The following is a 21,836-nucleotide window of genomic DNA, read 5'->3' on the forward strand; positions in this document are numbered from 1 at the left end:
TGAGCGCAGATATATGAAAATAATCTTGCTCCCAGGGAATACCAGGACTGCCAGCGTGTGTGTGTGTGTGTGTGTGTGTGTGTGTGTGTGTGTGTATGGGGGGGGGGGAGGTCGGCACGTTCATTTTTGTATTTGAACTTTGTGAGCAAGTTGGATCGAATCCGACGGTTTTTCGACTGTACTCGCCTTAAAGTCGAGGTCTCTACACCGTAACAGGATCATGGCCCTACTTCAAAAGCAAAGGGCCTGAGAGTGGAGACGGTTTAATGGTTAACGAAGGGGAAAATTCAATAGGGGAGAGAGATCAGCCCCAGGTCACGCTCCATGCCCCGGCAGGGTCTTCCGTGGGTCCTCTTCTTACCTGGTGCCTTTCCTAACAAAGTAAGAGAAGGTAAAGTCCCAGTGATCGTCCAGCCACGCTTCGACCGAGTCCTGGTCCCACTGCTGCTGCGGCCGCGCGGAGCCGGGGCCGCTCCGCTCCATGATCAGCGCGGCGCGTCTCTGCAGCTTGCTGATGCTGGTTTTCCACCCCAGCTGGGGTCCCTCCCCTGGAGGAGCTGGACTCTGCCTCTAGACCCTCCCCGTTCGCCCTGCTCCAGTCCGGCCGGCTTTCGGCGAAGCTGCTCAGGCACCGGGCCACCCTCCTGCCGCACCCCGCCTCTCCCGGTCCTCACCGCTCCCAGGTGTGGCGGGGTGCAGCAGCCCCGCGCTTTCCCTGGGGTCTGGCTGAGACTGGCTCTCGCAGTCTCTCGAGTCCCAAGATTCCGAGGCGGCCGCGGCGGCGACTGGCGAGCTCTCCGGAAGCCTAGTGGCCAGGACTAGAAGGAAGCCAAGGCAGCCGCTGGGGTGCGCTGTGTGCCGAGCCGGCTCCAGAGGAGCGCGCAAAGGTGACTTTGGGTGTGTTCGCTGGGCGTCCCACTCTAGGAAGGGGAAGGTTGCGCTGTGGAGAACCATCCCAAGCCCAGAGAGCGGTAGCTGGGGTTAGTTTCGCCCGAAAATGAGAGGTGGTGGTAGCCCGGGCACTTTTCCTCAGGCCTGGGAGAACAATGACTGTCCCGCCTCGCTTTCCACCAGCCCAGCGCGTGGGTCTGGGAGGAGCGGGGACGCACCTTCCTCAGAGCTCAGCCAGCGCAGTGGCTCAAAGCGCCCCAGCCAAGGACCACTCACTCCTGGGTAAGGAGAGTTGGGGCGTGTGTCACCGCAATAGATTTGCAGGTCCTGGTGGGTAACTTCCAACAAAGCCATTCCCGTGATTTAATGTTAATAATAACAACAATAATAATTATAAATTAAGTGCCTTCTCATCAAAGGCTTAATTTGCATTAAGCCCCTTTTCCTGACTGGAAAAACAAAAAGGTAGATTGAAATATAATAATCACGATGGTTTGTGTATGAAATCAGAAAACAAGGGCGTCTCCGTACAATTAGGTTAACTTGAGAGTAAGGGCACTACCCAGGTACCAGAGCAGCCAGTTAACCCAATTTTAAGTTAATTCATTTATACTGAACTGGAATTAATACACACACACCATGAAAAAAGTATCTGTTTAAAAGGGCTCAGTCTTACTACCCTGTTTTGTCCAATCCCTATCATGCTTTACAAACAAGAATTGGTGTCTTCGTTTGCTTTACCCTCATCCCCATCTCCCTACAGTTTTAGTGTGGTATTTTGCCATGACCTAATTTTTTTGGCAAAATTAAACTGGAGCTGTGTTTCACAACGTGCGAATGACACCATTAGCAGTGATATACCAAAAGTGATTTAGCCCACATACTTTTAACAAACTCCTTTCAAAATATTCTTGGCAAGAATGTAAGACATTACTCACCACATAGAAACACATCATTAAACAGATAATATGAGAACTTAAAAAAATGTCTTCCAATCCCCCAATGCAATGGTTTATACTTCCTGCATTAAATAATTGTCCTTTTGTAACTTCAGTTTCTTTGAAACTTCATTGTTGTATGCAAGTAGCCACAAACCAATAAAAACCAAGCAAAGGAGTAGAGTATGAAGTAATGCATAATAAATTATATCATATTTTAAAATGAGAGTTCTCTTCTAATTTGTTACTGTGATAGTGATTACAGTGCTCATGAACAAAAGTGTTCAGTTTTTCCTTGTGGAAAGCCATGTGTTTCTCCTCTCAAGAGGTCAATTATAATTTAAAACTCTACGTCCTACTAAAGATGGAGTGAATTTTTGGCTTGAATTGCTTGCCTTGGCTGGCTACCATGATTAAATAAACAGGCATTATCCAAATGTCCATTCTCTCTCCTAACTTCAAAGGGTTAAATTATCAGAAACCAAGAAGGCTTCCGAAAAGTTTGTGCAAGACAAACAATCTGTGGACTCTCCCATCATGAGTCTCATTTCTGTGTGGTGTAGATGTTGGGTTGAGGGTTACTGTGAAGGCCTGTTAACCTGAGTGAGTATATCTCAAGGGATGGGGGATGAGGCATTTCAAAATGTTCTAGTCTCTAGAAAACTCAGATAAAACAATACCTCTTGTGACTTTAAAGTACTTAAAGTTAAGCACATTTTGAACTGGCCTCACCCTGGCCTTTTGTTCTCCAGCTCCATTTATTCTTTATCCCAATTTGCTCCATTATTTTATGTATGTTCTAACTTTTTGGTATGGATTGCTCGAACCATCTCAAATCTTGTTTTAGAATAAGTTGAAGAATGAGTAAATAATAAACATTACCAGGAAATAACTTGGAAAATGATGTGAATGCTACTTACAACAAACAAACATTCAATGACTTAACAGAAAGCCCTCCAATGTATTCCCATTGAATAAAACCCAAACTCTCTAACATGCTTACAAGGTTCTGCATGATTTTTACTGACCTCTACTGCTAAAGGTTTTATTCAAACAACTAGAAAAAACAAACAAAACCATGGATGATCAAATTCCTTTTCCAAAAAAGAGAACACAAATTATAAAAGTCATGACATCTTTCCTGCCTTGTTTTTTTTCAAATACCACATAATATCTTCTGTTTCCTTGCAGCAAACCTATATATTCCAGGCTTGAAAAAACTGAGTAAATACATTTGCACATATAATGGGATCTAGGTTTCTCATCGTTGAACGGGAAGCCTAGAAGGTACATTGTGGTGTTGAAATGGAATTGGAGGTTAAAAATTAAATGTGTGTGGGTGTGTGTGTGTGCATGTGTCATGTGGGGAAATCCCACATGACAAGGAAATGCAGGCAGCTTTTAAGAGCTGTGGGCAGCCTCCAGCTGACTGCCTACAAGGAGCTCTATCCAAAAAGAAAAATGTATTCCTCACTCTTATAATGGCAAGGAACTGAATGCCACCAACAACTGGAGTGAGCACAGAAGCAGATATTTCCCCAGTCAAGCTTCAGATGAGACCATGATCCCAGCCAATAAATTGATTGCAGCCTTGTGAGATGCTAAGCAGAAGACATCTTCATAATTGACATCTTAATAACACTGAGTCCTAGAATCTATGAACATAGTATATTTATCCATTTATTCTGATCTTTTAAATTTCTCCCAGCAATGTCTTATAGTTTTTAGTGTACATGTTTGCACATATTTTAATAAATTTATCTCAGTATATATTCCACTATCACTGAGAGATACTAGAAGCAATGACGTTCATGTGACAATGAGTACACTTAGTCCCAGATTTTGGTTTCTAAATACCATTCTTCACTTTAAAAGAAACCAGGAGTCTTTGGAGAAAAGATTCCACGTTTGTGACAGGGAAAATACAAAATATGCCTGAAAAATCTTGTTTTGACAGAAAATAAGAAAGACTTAAAAATGATACCAACATATCAGAACAGAGGACATATATGAAAGGGGCTTCTAATGTACAAGTCTGAAGCAATTGGAATATCAAAATATATATTGATAGCAACAAATTTTAAACCATTGACTAAAATAAGAAACTGTGATTCCATACTGATATAAATAAATAACTAGATAAGCAAATAAATAGAAGAGAAAGGAATGTTCCTTACAGTAGAACGCCAACTAATAAATATAAAAGGAATCAAGTAATTAAAAAATTATTAATGGTTGCTAAAACTAATGAATGAGACTGCAATCCCTATCAAATTACCAATAGCATTTTTCACAGAATTAGAACAAAAAATTTTACAATTTGTATGGAAACACAGAAGACCCCAAATAGCCAAAGTAATCTTGAGAAAGAAAAACAGAGCTGGAGGAATCAGACTCCCTGACTTCAGACTATACTACAATACTACAGTACTCAAAACAGTGTGGTACTGGCACAAAGACAGAAATATAGATCAGTGAAACAGGATAGAAAGTCCAGCAATAAACCCACACACCCATGGTCACCTAATCTATGACAAAGGAGGCAAGAATATACAATGGAGAAAAGACAGTCACTTCAAAAAGTGGTGCTGGGAAAACTGGACAGGTACATGTAAAAGAATGAAAGTAGGACACTCCCTAACACCATAAACAAAAATAAACTCAAAGTGGATTAAAGATCTAAGGCCAGATACTATAAAACTCTTAGAGAAAAACATAGGCAGAACACTCTTTGACATAAATTGCAGCAAGATCTTTTTTGATCCACCTCCTAGACTAATGAAAATAAAAACAAAATTAATTAAACTAATTAAACTTAAAAGCTTTTGAACAGCAAAGGAAAGCTTTTGAACAGCAAAGGAAACCATAAACAAGACAAAAAGACAACCCTCAGAATGGGAGAAAATATTTGCAAACGAAGTGACTGACAAGGGATTGATCTCCAAAATACACAAACAGCTCATGCAGCTCAGTATCACAAAAACAAACAACCCAATCCAAAAATGGGTGGAAGACCTAAATAGACATTTCTCCAAAGAAGACATACAGATGGCTAACAAACACATGAAAAGATGCTCAACGTTACTAATCATTAGAGAAATGCAAATCAAAACTACAATGAGGTATCACTTCACACCAGTTAGAATGGCCATCATCAAAAAGTCTACACACAAATGCTGGAGAGAGTGTGGAGAAAAGGGAACCCTCCTACACTGTTGGTGGGGATGTAAATTGGTACAACCATTATGGAGAACAGAATGGAGGTTCCTTAAAAAACTAAAAACAGAGCTACCATATGATCCAGCAATCCCACTCCTGGGCATATATCTGGAGAAAACCATAATTTGAAAAGATACATGCACCCCAGTGTTCAATGCAGCACTATTTACAATAGCCAGGACATGGAAGCAACCTAAATACCCATAGACAGAGGAATGGATAAAGATGTGGTACGTATATACAATGGAATATAACTCAGCCACAAAAAGGAACAAAATATAATGTCATTTGCAGCAACATGGATGGACCTAGAGATTGTCATATTGAGTGAAGTAAGTCAGACTTCTAGAGAAAGACAAATATCATATGATATCACTTATATGTGGAATCTAAAAAAATACGGTACAAATGAACTTATCTACAAAACAGAAATAGAGTCACAGATATATAAAACAAACTTATGGTTACCAGGGGTAAGGGAGGAGGGATAAACTGGGAGATTGGGATTGACATATACACACTACTATATATAAAATAGATAACTAATAAGGACCTACTGTATAGCACAGGGAACTCTGCTTAATACTCGGTAATGACCTATATGGGAAAAGAATCTTAAAAAGAGTGCATATATATATATATAACTGATTCACTTTGCTGTACAGCAGAAACTAACACAACATTGTAAATCAATTACACTCCAATAAAAAATAAGTAAAATAAAATAAAATAAAATAAAATAAAATGAAAATATCTCCTCACAGGTTTCTTATTACTTACCGTGGGAGAATAGTATCTTTACAACAAAGAGACCTTGTGGATGACTCTCTAACCAAATGATTCAATTTATTATCACTTATACTGGGACAAACCAACAGTATACACCTTTTAATAGAATATACTGAGAAGGACACAACGTTACTTCTGTGTCATTACTGCCAAAAACATGCATCTAATCATGAGGAGGAGATTGAGGGATTTACATAAAACACACCTCTACAAAATAACTGGCCTGTATGCTTCAAAGATTTCAAGGTCAAGAAAGACAAAGACTGAGGAGCTCTTCATTATTTATTGCTATGCAGTGATATTACCACGACATCAGTGGCTTAAAGCAACACACATTCGTTACCCCTGTTTCTGTGAATTAGGAGTCTAGGTTGGTGGAGCTGGATCCTCTGCTCAGAGGCGCCTCACAAGGCAGCCAAGGTGTCAGCCAGAGCTTCAGTCTCATCTGAGGCTCAACTGGAGAAGGATTCTCATCTAAGATCACTCAGGATGTTGGCAGAATTCAATTTCTTGTGATTGTAGAACTGAGAAATTCTTTTTCTTGCTGGGTTCTGGCTGAAGACCTTTACAGGTTATTGGTTGGAGGCCAATCTCTGCTTCTCAAAGCCACTGTCAGTGCCTTGCCACACGGATTTTCCCAGCATGGCCAGTTGCTTCCTCAAAGCCAGCAAGGGAGGCAGCCTCCAACAAGATGGGCAGTATAAGCTTATAATAATGTAATCAAACAGTCACATACGCATAATCACATAAATACATACATACCTTTGCCATATTCTATTTGTTGGAAATGTGGACAAAAAAAAGTTCCCTGCCATTTCAGTAAACAATGAAATGTTGCCTGCCATCAAGCCATCAGCCACTGCAGCTGCCTCAACAGTGTGCCCAGAGGGGAATACAGGCTGGAGAAAAGCAGGATACTGGCCCTAGATATTGTTAGTTAAGATGCATAACAAAGGAACAATTTCTGTGAGCCCAGACTCTTGCATCTTCCCATAAATAGAAAAGCACTAAAAATCATTAAGATGAAATGTCTGGGTTTTGTGGGTTGTTTTGGGTTTTTTTTGTTTTAAGTTTATTTAATTTTATTTATTTTTGGTTGCATTAGGTCTTCATTGCTGCGCACGGACTTTCTCTAGTTGCGTTGTGCGGGGGCTACTCTTTCGTTGTGGTGTGCGGGCTTCTCATTGCGGTGGCTTCTCTTGTTGTGGAGCATGGGCTCTAGGCACGCAGGCTTCAGTAGTTGTGGCACACAGGCTCTGTAGTTGTGGCTCGCAGACTCTAGAACGCAGGCTCAGTAGTTGTGGCACACGGGCTTAGTTGCTCCGTGGCATGTGGGATCTTCCCGGACTAGGGCTCGAACCCATGTCCCCTGCATTGGCAGGTGGATTCTTAACCACTGCGCCACCAGGGAAGTCCCTGGGTTTTGTTTTTTGTTGTTGTTGTTTTTGTGTGTGTATGTGATTAGTTAGCAGTAGTCTTTTGATGCTCGACTACATGGTTTTTTTCTTGTTGTTGTTGTTTTGTTTTGTTTCCCAGCAGAACCTCCTCTATGTCCTGGTTCCTCCCTTATGTCTATGGAATAGTTCCTCAGAGCTGTTTGAGAGAATGTATCCTGGGATATAGTCCTCAGTAAGGCCACCAAATAAAACATAATTCTCAACTTTCAGGCTGTACATTTTTTTCAGTTGAAAGAAGCAAGTTAAGGTTTTGCCCTCACATAAGGGGAGGGGATCATACCAGGGTGTAAACAGCAGGATGAGGGGGTCATGGAGGCCACCTCAGGAATCCAACTAGAATAATATTGTATAATAAAGCACAGTGATTGGGACATAGCATGTGTTCAGTAGATATTTGCTGGGTCAATTTAAAAAGAAATGTGGGCTTTTTCTTAGAGTACTTTGGCAGTACTTTTGCTTATTGTATGTATGTAAATATGTGGGGAAGGGTTATTTCTTTTAGTGGTCTTTAGAAGTGGTCTTTAGAATAAGCTTAATAAGACCAGCTTATTCTTAGCAGCACTAGGCTCATGTGATATAGCAGTTTTCTGAGGACAGTGTTGGAGCACATGTTTCAAGTTGTTGCACAGTAGGGCTCAGCCTAATATTTTAAATGCGTGAATTTAAATCAGACCATAATTCTCAATTTCAAAGACAGAGCCAACCGATGAATAATAAAACTGTGTCATAGTGCAGTGTCATGATTCCAATCAGTACACAGCATTTTCCCCTCATATCAAACATAGGGTTTTCTACCTAAGTCTCTTGAAGCAGCCAAGAATTCACTTTGATATACAAAGGCTGATGCACGTGAAAAGACATTACACAGAGGATGGCAAGCAGCTGTTCTTCATATCAAGGAAGGTCACACATAGAGGAAATGGACTTACTTACATTAAAACAGGAGAGATTTTGGACAGATACTAGACACACTTTCCTGACAGAGGGATGCAACACAGATGGATTCATGATGAAAAACAACTGTGGACTTTTTCCGTAGAGGGGAACCTTGAGGTTCCTCGCTGCCCTTTCACCTGCATATGGAGAATATGTTAAAACAGAGGAATGATGTCGTTTTAATTGATATATAATATTAACCATTCACAGAAACATGAAATAACCTAAGACACCTATATCCAGAACAAATCTATATTCTTTTCATCCACTTTCCTACTAAAGAAAAGATTTCATTCTCTAGAGAAAATATCCTGTGCTAGTCAGAATGACTAAAAATAAAATAATTAGTTTAGAAAGAAATAGCAAGGAGTGAAACACTTTTAAGTTAACTGCATCCAGGTGTGACACACTTAACTAAAAACCAGTTTAAAAGTAGGTCATTTAAAATAAACTCTTTGAAGGTTAAAGGGACAAAAATGTGTATTTTTACAAGAAAACCAAGAGATACAGGTTTGTTGATCTTGATTCTAGCCTAGAGAATCATTTGTCTTTCCTTTATAAGTTATAGACAAAAATTTTTTAGTTGATGCTCAGTCTCATTTAAAAAATCTCAGATGGCTGCATAGACACCATTGTGAAGCCTGCCTCCTTCCAAAAATATAAGGAAAAGTGTGATTTAATTATTATGCCAGAGAAAAAGAAAGAACCTCATGACTGGAGATAACATTCATCTTTTAGGAGTAACTTTTGGATAAACTTCTTTGACTCAATTCTTTGAAAACAAAAATCAACATTTTACAATTTAGTAAAATCAATTAAAACTCAAACAAGACTGCCAAATTAGCGATACTTAAGGTGTGCAAAAATTTTCACTCCACTTTGATACATGCCTTGAAAATACTCCATTTTTTAAATAAACAAAGGTTGTACAGAGATCTAGATGAAGCTAGAAGTTCAGTCTTTATATTGATAGATATAGTCACAGTGACTCAATTTTCCCATTCCTTTCTTATAGGGAAATGAAAAATATATTTAAAGGTGATAACATGCAGTCATAATATCTGGAAGTTCTAGGATAAAATTTCCAGCTATGCTTACATAAAATGTTGTCTTTAAATAATAGCACTTCCAAGAAGAGTAATCAGTAAATCAGTTGAAAGAAGGAAATACTCCACAGAACAGGCCCCAATTCCTTCAGTTTATTTGTTTTCATTCTTCTCTGTCAGTGAAATCACTGAGGTGGTGCATATATTAGAAGTATTGTGCAAGCTATTCCAGCATGAGAGTAAAGCCTGCAAAATTTCTTTCATGTTAGGCCTGGGAACCTGAAAAACATTTCAATAATGTCTTAAAACTCTAGAATTGATCAATGCAAGTGATTTTCTCTTTGTAATAGTTACCTTGGAAGGCCATATGTTGTTTTTTTAAATATTTATTTATTTATTTATCTTTGGCTGCATTGGGTCTTCGTTCCTGCGCGCGGGCTTTCTCTAGTTGCAGTGATCGGGGGCTACTCTTCCTTGTGGTGCATGGGTTTCTCATTGAGGTGGCTTCTCTTGTTGCAGAGCACGGGCTCTAGGTGCATGGGCTTCAGTTGTTGTGACATGCAGGCTCAGTAGTTGTGGCTCGTGGGGTCTAGAGCACAGGCTCAGTAGTTGTGGCGCACGGGCTTAGTTGCTCCGCGGCATGTGGGATCTTCCCGGACCAGGGCTCGAACCCGTGTCCCCTGCATTGGCAGGCGGATTCTTAACCACTGTGCCACCAGGGAAGCCCGGCCATATGTTTTTATAAACTGTGTTGCCATTGCTCAAAACATTTTGGGGAATTCCTCTTTGAATGCTTTCAGAGTCTGCATTAGACTTTTTGCATCTCTTCAGTAGTGATATTATTTTGGTGTTTTTATTTTATGCTGAGAGCGAATTTGTTTCTTTGTATATTTTAAATAGCCAAAATTACTTCACCTATGATATGGTGGGAAACATTTTTTTTTTTTTTTTTTAGTAAAATGAGAAATGTTTATAAAGTAATGGCACTGATTTTTGTAGTCTGGATTGGAAATTTATATAACCCTGTTTGCCAGCTGTGTGACTGCCCAATGCCTCAGTTTCCTTATCTGTAACAGTAGGAACAATGGCTCACATAGACTTGTTCTATTATGGGATATAATAAATATACTTTAGTACTCAGAGTGCCCAGCACACAGTTAGAGCTCAGTAGTTCTTACCTGGAGAATAGCTACATGAAGGGATTTCTAGCCCTTTCCTTTCTATTAAACTCCTCACTCCATCTATTCAAATCCATCACATCTTTCAAAACTGACTCCAAATCTATTCTCTGAAGTCACCTTTTAGGTGTAAATAATTCATTTCATAATTTTCTATTTTTCCAACCAATCATGGAGTCCTGAAGATTGATCTTACATCATGACTCTTAAATCCATCCCCCTTTCTCCAGCCCACTTCCTGTCTTCTATCCTTGAAGCCATGCATTCTCCATGTTGCAGGCAGAGTGATCTTTCCAAAGTGTAAGCCTGATGGAGTCACTTCCCTCTTAAAACGTTTTAGTGTTTCCCCATTATCCTCTGGATAAAGGACAGTCTTCTCAGTGGGACATATAAAGCCATTTGTGATCTGAACCTGGTTTATTCTAGAAGCATCAGTGCCACATTTCTTTAAATGTAGCATATTCTCACTTTCCCAGGACTTTGCAAGAGGCTGAAGTTTGCTCTCTTTGGCTTCTGGGTAACTCCTACTGTTTTCTCTGGATTTAATTTAGAGATTACGTTCTCCAGGAAACTCACACTCCCAGGCCCTCTACGGGTCCCACTTCCCACCCAAGGCTCATTTAGGTATACCTCTTAAGTAATCTCATAGCACCTGCTCAAACATTGCCCTGTATTGTAATCCTCTACTTGAAATTTATTTCCACATCAAGACATGAGCTTCTGGAGGGCAGGCCCTGTGTCTTATTCATGCTAGTCTTAGTTGAACACCTCTAGGACCTTGTGTTCATAGTTATATCCCTAGGAACATAATAGGGCTCAGTAATCATTTATTGAATGAATGAATAATGTTTCTGATGTCTTATTTACTGCTCTTGTAACTCATTAACGATTTTTATTGTTATTAAGATAAAATATATCTCCCAAATTTGGGCTTTCACACCTGCCCTCTCTGACTTGAAAAAACCCAGAGTTGCATAGCTCAACCTCTCACTTAATGTGGATCTTTGCTCACGTATCACCTCAGAAGGGTCTTCTGAGTAAGTAAATAGGACACACGATCAGACCATTGTCAAACACAGCTATATTTTTCTTGATACACTTATCTACTCTGACAATATATTCTATATTTATTATTTGTTCGTTTATTCCTGATGTCTGTAAGTTCCGTAACGTTGAGTTTGTTTTATTCACCACTGGGTCCCAGCTCCCACAATACTGTCTGGCACATGCTGGGTGCTTAATGTTAAGTAAAGTATTGAATACCAGATTATAAGGTCCTTGAGAACAGTATATTGTGTATGCTCCACATCATAACCTAAAATATTATAGTATGTAATTGATAAATGTATGTACATGTATTTGCTGTAGTCACCTAAAAAAAGTAACAGGGTGCCTCTTGAGGCAGGCAATACCTGTAGGTAAACTTTGAGGGGGGGAAATTAAAAATTAAGTGAACACTTCCAACCTGTGAGAAAGGAGGCAACAGTTTCTTTGAATCAGATCTTCTGCTAAGAATCACGTGATGTTTTGTCTTTAGTTATGTACATGTGGTATAGGAAGGTTTCCCTTGTTTGAAGGGGGAATGACAGTTGAAACAAAAGGCTGCCGTGCCCTAGGACCCCTTGAGTATAAAAGGTCCCTAGGATGGAGTAAATTTGTATAAGGAATTTGGAACATGTGGAAGAGAGGAACTAAAACATGTATCTTTATTACCTGTGATTTAGCATTGGGAGGCGGCTGGGGGAGGCGGGACTTGGGCGGGTACAGTGTGCCAAGCTGGATCAGGATGTCCCTGATCTAGGTACAAAGGCAGAGAAGAGCAATGGTTCCCCCTGAGGAAAAATCATCTGCAAAAGGGGCAGAGGTGGATTTATCCCAAAGTTACAGAAGCTTCCAGGATCATTCATTTACAGGACCCCTTCTGAGTCTCTGAGCGAGTCCCTAGCAACGTGACCACATCATTGCAACTATTTAACTGCTGACTGATTAAGACAACTGACTCTTTCCACCCAAAATTCCTCCTCGGACTTCTTCAGTAATATCACTGGAGTGGCTGAAGGCGTTTTGGGGATCCAGCTAAGAGGAAGTTCATAGGTATACATTTAGTTTGGTTTAAGGGGGTATCTTTATCTGGTTCAAAGTCAATTCTTTTTATTGTTAAGTTTTTGCTAGCTGCCCTGCTGTAGGAATGAATTATAAGAATATTCCTACCACCCATTCTTCAGAATCACCTAATCTCAGGACAAGAAGGGTCAGACATCCTGTTGAAATATAAATGTGTCTTACACCACTTGTCGCTAGAAGTATGTGGACAGTTCAGGAGAAAAAAGCTCTTTCTGACTTGGGGAATCTGGAAAACTGTGATGAGACTTAGTTTAAAATGAAACTGTAATATGTTCTAAAATTACTGGATAGCAAAAAATTCTGGAAGGTATAGAAGAAGAATGCTACTTTACTAGTCTTTGCTGAAAAAGGTATTAACTATTTGATTCCGATGATAAACCAAACAGAAAAGGATGTAGAGTATGATTTTAAGGCCTTCACCTGATACTCTACCATTCCCTGCCTTCCATCAAGAAAAAAAAATTTTTTTAAATAGAACCTCATGATGGAAGGGGACATAGTATCTGACATTGCTAGTCTCTTGGGGTACAAATGCACTGCATCCCAAGCCTCAGCATGCTAGCACACACAGACTAACATGTTGCTACCCACCCTGTGTAAGAATGATTTGCCAAGAATATTTCAATGGTGGGATTCCAGTTGGAGGGGAGTCTAACTGGAGGGGATATTGAAGCACCAGAAATTGAGGGTATGTAGGGAATGAAATTCTAGCGCAAACCAAAGAACACTGTTCTGTATGAACACAGATTAACACTGCAAGAATGAAAGGTACAATAATAGGAAATACAAATGTAGGTAATGAGGGGCTTATATGATTCTCTCCTCTTGGTCATTCCCATGTTCTCAAGAACACACTCCTATACAACTCTAGCACAGTGCTTGAAAGCCTTAAAACAAGTATTTGAGGATTAAGAGACTCATTGGATATGCTGGATATCTTCTGTTTGTTCCTCCAGGTCCTACTCTGTTCCCCAGAAAGCTGACCTATAAGGATCATATAAGCAAGTTCCTTTGGAGCCAAGAATATACACTGGAGAAAAGACAGTCTCTTCAATAAGTGGTGCTGGGAAAACTGGACAGTTACATGTAAAAGAATGAAATTAGAACATTCTCTGACACCATATACAAAAATAAACTCAAAATGGATCAAAGACCTAAATGTAAGACAGGATGCTATAAAACTCCTAGAGGAAAACATAGGCAGGACACTCTTTGACATAAATTGCAGCAGTATCTTTTTGGATCCATCTCCTAGAGTAATGGAAATAAAAACAAAAATAAACAAATGGGATGTAATTAAACTTAAAAGCTTTTGCACAGCAAAGGAAACCATAAACAAAACGAAAAGACAACTTACAGAATGGGAAAAAATATTTGCAAATGATGCAACCAACAAGGAATTAATTTCCAAAATATACAGACAGCTCACACAGCTCAATATCAAAAAAACAAACAACCCAATCAAACAGTGGGCAGAAGGCCTAAATAGACATTTCTCCAAAGAAGACATACAGATGGCCAACAGGCACATGAAAGCATGCTCAACATCGCTAATTATTAGAGAAATGCAAATCAAAAGTACAATGAGGTATCACTTCACTCCAGGCAGAATGGTCATCATCAAAAAAGTCTACAAACAATAAATGCTGGAGAGAGTGTGGAGAAAAAGGAACCCTCCTACACTGTTTGTGGGAATGTAAATTGGTATAGCCACTATGGAGAACAGTATGGAGTTTCCTTTCAAAACTAACAATAGAGTTACCATATGATACTGCAATCTCACTCCTGGGCATATATCTGGAGAAAACTATAATCCAAAAATATACATGCACCCCAATGTTCATTGCAGCACTATTTACAATAGCCAAGACATGGAAACTACCTAAATGTCCATCGACAGATGAATGGATAAAGAAGATGTGGTATATATATATACAGTGGAATATTAGCCATAAAAAAGAATGAAATAATGCCATTTGCAGCAAGATGGATGGACCTAGAGATTATCATACTAACTGAAATAAGTCAGACAGAGAAAGACAAATATATGCTATCAATTATATGTGGATTCTAAAAAAAAAAAAAAAGGTACAAATGAACTTATTTACAAAACAGAAATAGACCCACAGACATAGAAAACAAAGGGATGGTTACCAAAGGGGAAAGGGGGAGGGAGGGATAAATTAGGAATTTGGGATTAACATATACACACTACTGTATATAAAAGAGATAACCAGCAAGGACCTACTGTATAGCACAGGGAACTATACTCAATATTTTATAATAACCTGTAAGGGAAAAGAATCTGAAGAAAGTATATATATATATGTGTGTGTGTGTGTGTGTGTGTATATATATATATATACACACACACATGTATATAAAACTGACTCACTTTGCTGTATACCTGAAACACAACATTGTAAATCAACTATACTTCAATTTTAAAAAATAATATGAATATGACTGTATTGATATTAATAATATATGTGATTAAAGTATAATATAAATTTGTATATTTATAAATTTGTAAGTTTTCTCATTTTATTAGATTTTAGCAGGATTAAAAATAAACAAACTCTTTTGCCCTCTGGCTATTGGTTGCCTTGGTTTATAGGGAGCATCAGAAAGAGATGGCAGGCCTGGGGGAAAATGAGCTCAGAATCTTTAATAACCTGATATGGTAAACTAAACATGATATCAATTTTTTTTGCTATTTCTCTCATGGAAGGGTGGAGTCTAATTCCCCTCTCCCCTTTAATCAGGGCTGGCCTAAGTAGCCTGCTTGAACAATTGAATGCAGTGGCAGTGACATTTTGAGACTTCTGAGGCTATGGCATCACAAGAAGCCTTGAAGCCCCCACTACCTAGGTCTCTTGGAGCACTCACTCTTGGAGCTCTGTGCTGCCTTGTAAGAAGTCAACTACCCCGAGACTTCCCTGCTGGAGGGAGCCATAGGGAGAAACGGAGGAGAGAGAGACATGCCGGCCATCCCCTAGCTGTTCCAGCCTTCCGAGGCAGACGTGTGAGTGAAGACAATATCTTGGAGGATATCGCAATCCCAGCAGACCTATCATGGAGAAGAACCCAGGAACCCAGCCAACAACCGTACTGAGGCCCCAGATATACGACCCCTGTCAAGCTGTCTCAAACATCTCCAGCTGTTCAAACCACCCCAGCCGAAACTCCAGGCTTTTGTGCAGCAAAAATAATCCATGTCTGCTGTGTCCTTGCCAGAGTTAGTGACCCACAAAATTGTGAGCACAATACGTGATTATTGTTTCACAGCAATAAGTAACCAAACACCTGGTAACCTCCCAGCTGGGTCAGCCCTGGTTGGCTGTGTCCCTCTGCCAAAGTCCCTTACAGACAACCCTCTCCATAGAACTACGTCTGCCTTACAGCCTGTGGGAGCTAACGGCTCCCTGCCATCTCTAGCTGTACTATCCTTTGTTATTCCCTTTTAAAAATCTTCTCCACCTTTCAAAAAAAAAGTCACTTAATTAAATTCGCCGAGTGTCATCTGTTTCCTGTCAGGATCTTGGCTTATATACCAGACCTGATATACAGGTCTCAAGATTTATTAAAGAGCAGGGGAGAAAGCTACAGTCTATGTAAGAGGTTCGAAATTATGCTTTAGAAAGCCAGAGACAAACTAGCAAAACAGTATGTGTGTATAGTCATATCAGGTAATTAGTACGTTACCCTTAATGAAATACTTTAGAATACTTTAGAAGAGACTAGGTTTTTAATGCCATCCTTTACGTTCTCTGGATTCAGTGAGTTTTACCCATTCTTTTGCTTTGTGAGGAAAGTGGTCATTTTCTGGCATACTGTCTTATTTTATTTAACAAACAGTTATGTCGCACTTTCTATATTTAAGGCGCTCTGGAAAAATATACAAATAATAATTCATTTGATCCTCCTAATAACCCTATCAGCCATTTTACAAATGAAGACACTGGGGCATGTAGAGATTATATTACTGGTTCAAGGGCTCACAGCTAGTAAGTGGCAGAGCTAGGCTAGTACTTGAAGCCACACAGTTCAGCTAGAGGGTGTATACTCTTTACCACTGTGTTATGCTGTGAAGTCTTGCCAGGAAAGACTTAGGAAATGGGAGAAATGAGTCACCCTGCTCTGCTGTGTGATTAGGGTCAGTGAGTGCTGGTACCACCTCTTCTCACAGGTGTCAGAGATGATGGACAGCGAAAAAGAGAAAGAGGGTGGGAGCTCCTCAGTGGACAGACACTGGAGAGGACAAGTGTACTAGTTATCTGTTGCTGTGTAACAAGGTGCCTCAAAATGTAGTGGCTTAAAGCAACAATAATAAGTTTTTATGTCTCATGGTTTCTGTGGGTCAGGAATTCAGATGGGGTACAGCAGGGTTGCTAATCCACTACACCTGGAGTCTCAGGTGGAAGACGTGCAGGCTGGGGTTGGAACCATGTGAAGGCTCGTTCACTCCTACGCGGGCCTAGCTGGGTCTGTAGCCTGGAAAGCCCTTCACAGCCCCTTACCCTCTTTCCGATTCCAGGAGTGCTTAGAGGAAAGGTTACCCACAAAATGAAATGTGGTTTTACCTGTAGGAGTTACTATTTTAGAGAATCTGGCTTGCGTGATTATTTACAATTGTTTCAGTCAGGATCTCTGAAGAAAATAGAGGGTAAACTCAAACTGATTAAAAGGATTATTATTTTAAAAAAATTTTTTTTAATTTATTTTTGGCTATGTTGGGTCTTCATTGCTGCGCACAGACTTTCTCTAGTTGTGGCGAGCAGAGGCTACTCTTCATTGCAGTGCGCGGGCTTCTCACTGCCGTGGTTTCTCTTGTTTCAGAGCACGGGCTATAGGCAGGTGAGCTTCAGTAGTTGTGGCACACGGGCTCAGTAGTTGTGGTTCGCGGGTTCTAGAGTGCTGGCTCAGTAGCTGTGGTGCACAGGCTTAGTAGCTCTGCGGCATGTGAGATCTTCCTGGACCAGGTCTTGAACCCGTGTCCCTTGCATTGGCAGGCGGATTCTTAACCACTGCGACACAAGGGAAGTCCCTTATTTTTATTTTTATTTTTTTAACATCTTTATTGGAGTATAATTGCTTTACAATGGTGTGTTAGTTTCTGCTGTATAACAAAGTGAATCAGCTATACATATACATATATCCCCATATCTCCTCCCTCTTGAGTCTCCCTCCCACCCTCCCTATCCCACCACTCTAGGGGGTCACAAAGCATGGAGCTGATCTCCCTGTGCTATGTGGCTGCTTCCCACTAGCTAGCTATTTTACATTTGGTAGTATATATAAGTCCATGCCACTTTCTCACTTCATCCCAGCTTGCCCTTGCCCCTCCCCGTGTCCTCAAGTCCATTCACTACGTCTGTGTCTTATTCCTGTCCTGCCCCATGGCTCTTCAGAACCTTTTTTTTTTTTTTTTTAGATTCCATATATATGTGTTAGTATACGGTTTTGATTTTTCTCTTTCTTACTTCACTCTGTATGACAGTCTCTAGGTCCATCCACCTCACTACAAATAACTCAATTTCGTCTCTTTTTATGGCTGAGTAATATTCCATGGTATATATGTGCCACATCTTCTTTATCCATTCATCTGTTGATGGACACTTAGGTTCCTTCCATGTCCTGGCTATTGTAAATAGAGCTGCAATGAACATTGTGGTACATGACTCTTTTTAATCTTTTTTTTTTTTTTTAAATTACACTATACTAGGTGTGCTTTATTTATTTATTAATGGCTGTGTTGGATCTTCGTTTCTGTGCGAGGGCTTTCTCTAGTTGTGGCAAGCGGGGGCCACTCTTCATCGCGGTGCGCGGGCCTCTCACTATCGCGGCCCCTCTTGTTGCGGAGCACAGGCTCCAGACGCGCAGGCTCAGTAATTGTGGCTCACGGGCCCATTTGCTCCATGGCATGTGGGATCTTCCCAGACCAGGGCTCGAACCCGTGTCTCCTGCATTAGCAGGCAGATTCTCAACCACTGCGCCACCAGGGAAGCCCGACTTTTTTTTTTTTTTTTCCAATGATCAGAAACAACTCTTTGTTCTACCAGCCATCCACAGCACAGCTAACCACAGAAAGTTGATGAGGTTAAATGACACACTAAGGTTAAATACATAAAAGCATCCAGTAATACAATTCAGAAATCATAGAAATGTTGCAAATTTGAAAGTACAACTTTGCCAGTATTAAGTTCTTCACAGAGAAATTAAAAGGGCACACATTAAACGCTCTTATGAATTAAGGTCCCAAAGTATTAAAGTCCAATTTTGAAATCAAGTTTCCTTGTTACTGTGGGTTAAAAATCCAAAGTCCTAAATGTCCATAAACAATCGTCCCAAATGTACATTTGGTTCATTCTCAGTGACAGGGCTTTCATTGCCTGAATGGGACTGAGGGCTCCTTCAGTATGTGTAGCTTGGACTTCTGTCACTGACACGGGTGTGGGTCTCTCAGGGCCTTGGCTGTTTTATCAGTTTATCAAGTCTCTCGTGAACCATGCTTTTAAAGAGTCTAAAGAGTTACTAAGATACAATTTTAAACAAAAATTAAAAACAATCTCAAAAGCAAGCCAATCCCCCACTCCTAGAAGAGTGAAACTAGGCACATTTTTGTTCCCAGAATCCAGTACAGAATTTGACCAAAGAACATAGCAGAAACTCAATGGCATTTGAGAGAAAGATAAAGTCTCTTTCGTTTTAGCCTCACTAGGATGTCCATTAGTCTATGCCATTTATTTGAAATTTCTGACCTGCAAACTTCGAACCAGGAGGAATCTTTGAAGCCTGATGAATTTGCCATGTGCAGTGCACAGCCCTGAGCATCTGTCACACATGGACTCTTGAGTTATCCTTCCTCCTTGATGACCTTGTGGTTCACACTGCAGTACTGAACTGATTATGGCTTCTGTCGAGTGACATTACACCTCCAGTTCTGATGCGTAGATTTGACAGTTCTATGCCGCCATGGCCATTTTCACTGCCTCCTGCTATGGAACTGCATAGACCAAAGGCGGCTGCCTTTAAGAGAACATTTCTTTCTCCAACATAATGGACAAATCCAGTGTCAGCTTGGGTCCACATGTAAAGGGAGTCACTTGAGCCTACAGTAGACCATATGTGTCAATGCCAACAAGTTCTACAAAACATGTTTTCCTTACAATTGAGTCTTTGTCTCAGTCAAGCCTGCTTGGGAAAAACTGTACCTGAAGAGTAAGGCAAGGTGGACGGCAGCCTGAGACTTTCCTGCCCTGTAAACTCCTGCACACTCTCAAGTCAAGTGCCAGGTAAAGGTCTCTGTATACTAAAGACCCTCCAGGTGCCTTATTCATTCCGCTCCAGGTATTGCTCAGTCACCTACAACTCCCTTGTGCCGCTTTTCTTTATGTCAGACTTTTACTTAAGTGGCTCTAAAGAAACAGCCACTCTCCCACGCCATAAGCTGCAGCCATTAGCCAAAATCAAAGTATCTTACGGCTGGTATAGTGGGTTGGATGGTGGCCCCCGAAAGGATATATCCATGTCCTAATCCTTGACTGTTACCTCGTTTGAAAAAAAAGGTTTTGCAAATTTCATTAAGGATCTTGAGATGGGATTTCCATCCTATATTATCTGGATGGGTCCTAAATAGAATGACAATTGTCCTTATTATACAAGAAGGGCAGAGGGACATTTGAGACAGACAAAAGAGAAGATACACACACAGAAAGGGGGTGATGTGAAGACAGAGACAAAAGCTGAGTGATGTGGCCTCAAGCCAAGGAAGCTGGCCGCCACCAGAAGCTGAAAGAGGCAGGGATAGAATCTCCCCTAGAGCATCTGTAGGGAGAGCAGCCTTGCTGACACCTTGATGTCACACTTCCGGCCTCTACAACTGTGAGATAGTAAATTTCTATTGTGTTAAGCCTCCAAGTTAATTAGTCTCCCAGCAAGCACGGAGGACACTTATACAGCATGCATTAAACCTTTTCTAGGCTTCAGCAGTTTACTGCACAAACCTAAATATTTTCAAACAGTCAAAGGTCTCAACTTCCCACCATACATTAAAGACCAAGGCACTAGACTACCTTCCTTGGCAGTACCAAAATATTTTCCACATGGACATTTTCCTCTCCAAAATGTCTGCTCCTTTCTTTTTATTTCTCAGTGTTCCCAGGTAATGCACCAAATGTTAGGGTCTTTTAATTAACTTCCAGCAAGTACAATGCCTTAATTCCATTTGGTTTTGAATAAATTAGGAAATAAGATAAAAGACAAAAGATGGAGGGCCGAATATTCCTGTTACTGTTGAGAACCCTGGCTTGAGAATCCAGTTTCAATGAAATGATCACATAACAGAACCCCAGAATTGGGGAGATCTACTAACTAGTAATACGCAGAATGAGAGAAACAGAAGACACTCACTCACACTCTCAAGGGAGAGAACAGAATTAGTCAAGGCAAGCATGCTCACTTAATTCTTTTCAAGCTTTCTATATAAGACACTTGATCACCCTGGGGCAGAGTCAGTAAAGAAGCAGGGCTGAAATGTCCCTAAGAGCTCTCTTGACAGGACTGAAACATCAGGAGCAGGAAAGGAACATTCCCTCACTCCCCACCACCACCACCCCCAGCAGTAAAAAATGATCATCCACATTGACAATGTAAAAGAAATCAGAAACTATGCTAACTCTGATTCACTCTCAGTATACCAACAGCTAATCAGGAGCCTTGTGCAAAAGCATCTTGATTAGTTGCTAATAAAACTCTTTAGAAGCAGACCCCTCCACATACCTCAAAGGGAAGATGCAGACCTGTATGCTTCAGGATTTTCTCACCAAAACCCCACACAATTTCTTTACTATTCCAGCCAAGTATGGCCTAGCCCTACCCTCATACCTGTTTTTCTTGGTTTAGCGATAAAGAAACATAGATGGAAATAAAGAAGAGCTATCAGGTAGAAAGATATAAAATAGTGGGGAAAATATTATAAGTAGAGTCAAGTACCACCACCATTTACTAGAAGTGAACTTTCAGCACCAACATTAACATTTTTTCCTGTTATATCTGTAAAGTGATAATAAGTAATATGTACATAACAATTTTTAATTTATTCAAATCTCATTTTTATAACTAACTACTTCACAACAAGTAACATGCTAAGGCAGCATCAATAGATGAGAAAAGGTAGTCCCTGGCCCCAAGGAACGTTGCCCAGAACATTCCTTGAACACAGAGATATGTGAAAAATACCGTCACAATACAGTGTAG

General features: G+C 40.3%; 1 protein-coding gene across 2 annotated transcripts in view; it reads right to left on the reverse strand.

The window, feature by feature from the left end:
* Nucleotides 1-794, reverse strand: part of PDE5A (phosphodiesterase 5A) — a 150,494-nt gene extending 149,700 nt beyond the window's left edge. The window contains exon 1 of one of the 2 annotated variants that reach the window (XM_007172415.2): nucleotides 362-794. In XM_007172415.2, the coding sequence (XP_007172477.1) occupies nucleotides 362-483 (122 nt within the window). In that variant the 5' untranslated portion in view covers nucleotides 484-794. The remainder of the gene's footprint in view (nucleotides 1-361) is intronic. The other variant, XM_007172418.2, reaches the window with a different exon arrangement.
* Nucleotides 795-21,836: the final 21,042 nt, after the last annotated feature.

This window comes from Balaenoptera acutorostrata, chromosome 5 (genome assembly GCF_949987535.1).
Source record: "Balaenoptera acutorostrata chromosome 5, mBalAcu1.1, whole genome shotgun sequence".
Classification (NCBI taxonomy): domain Eukaryota; kingdom Metazoa; phylum Chordata; class Mammalia; order Artiodactyla; family Balaenopteridae; genus Balaenoptera; species Balaenoptera acutorostrata.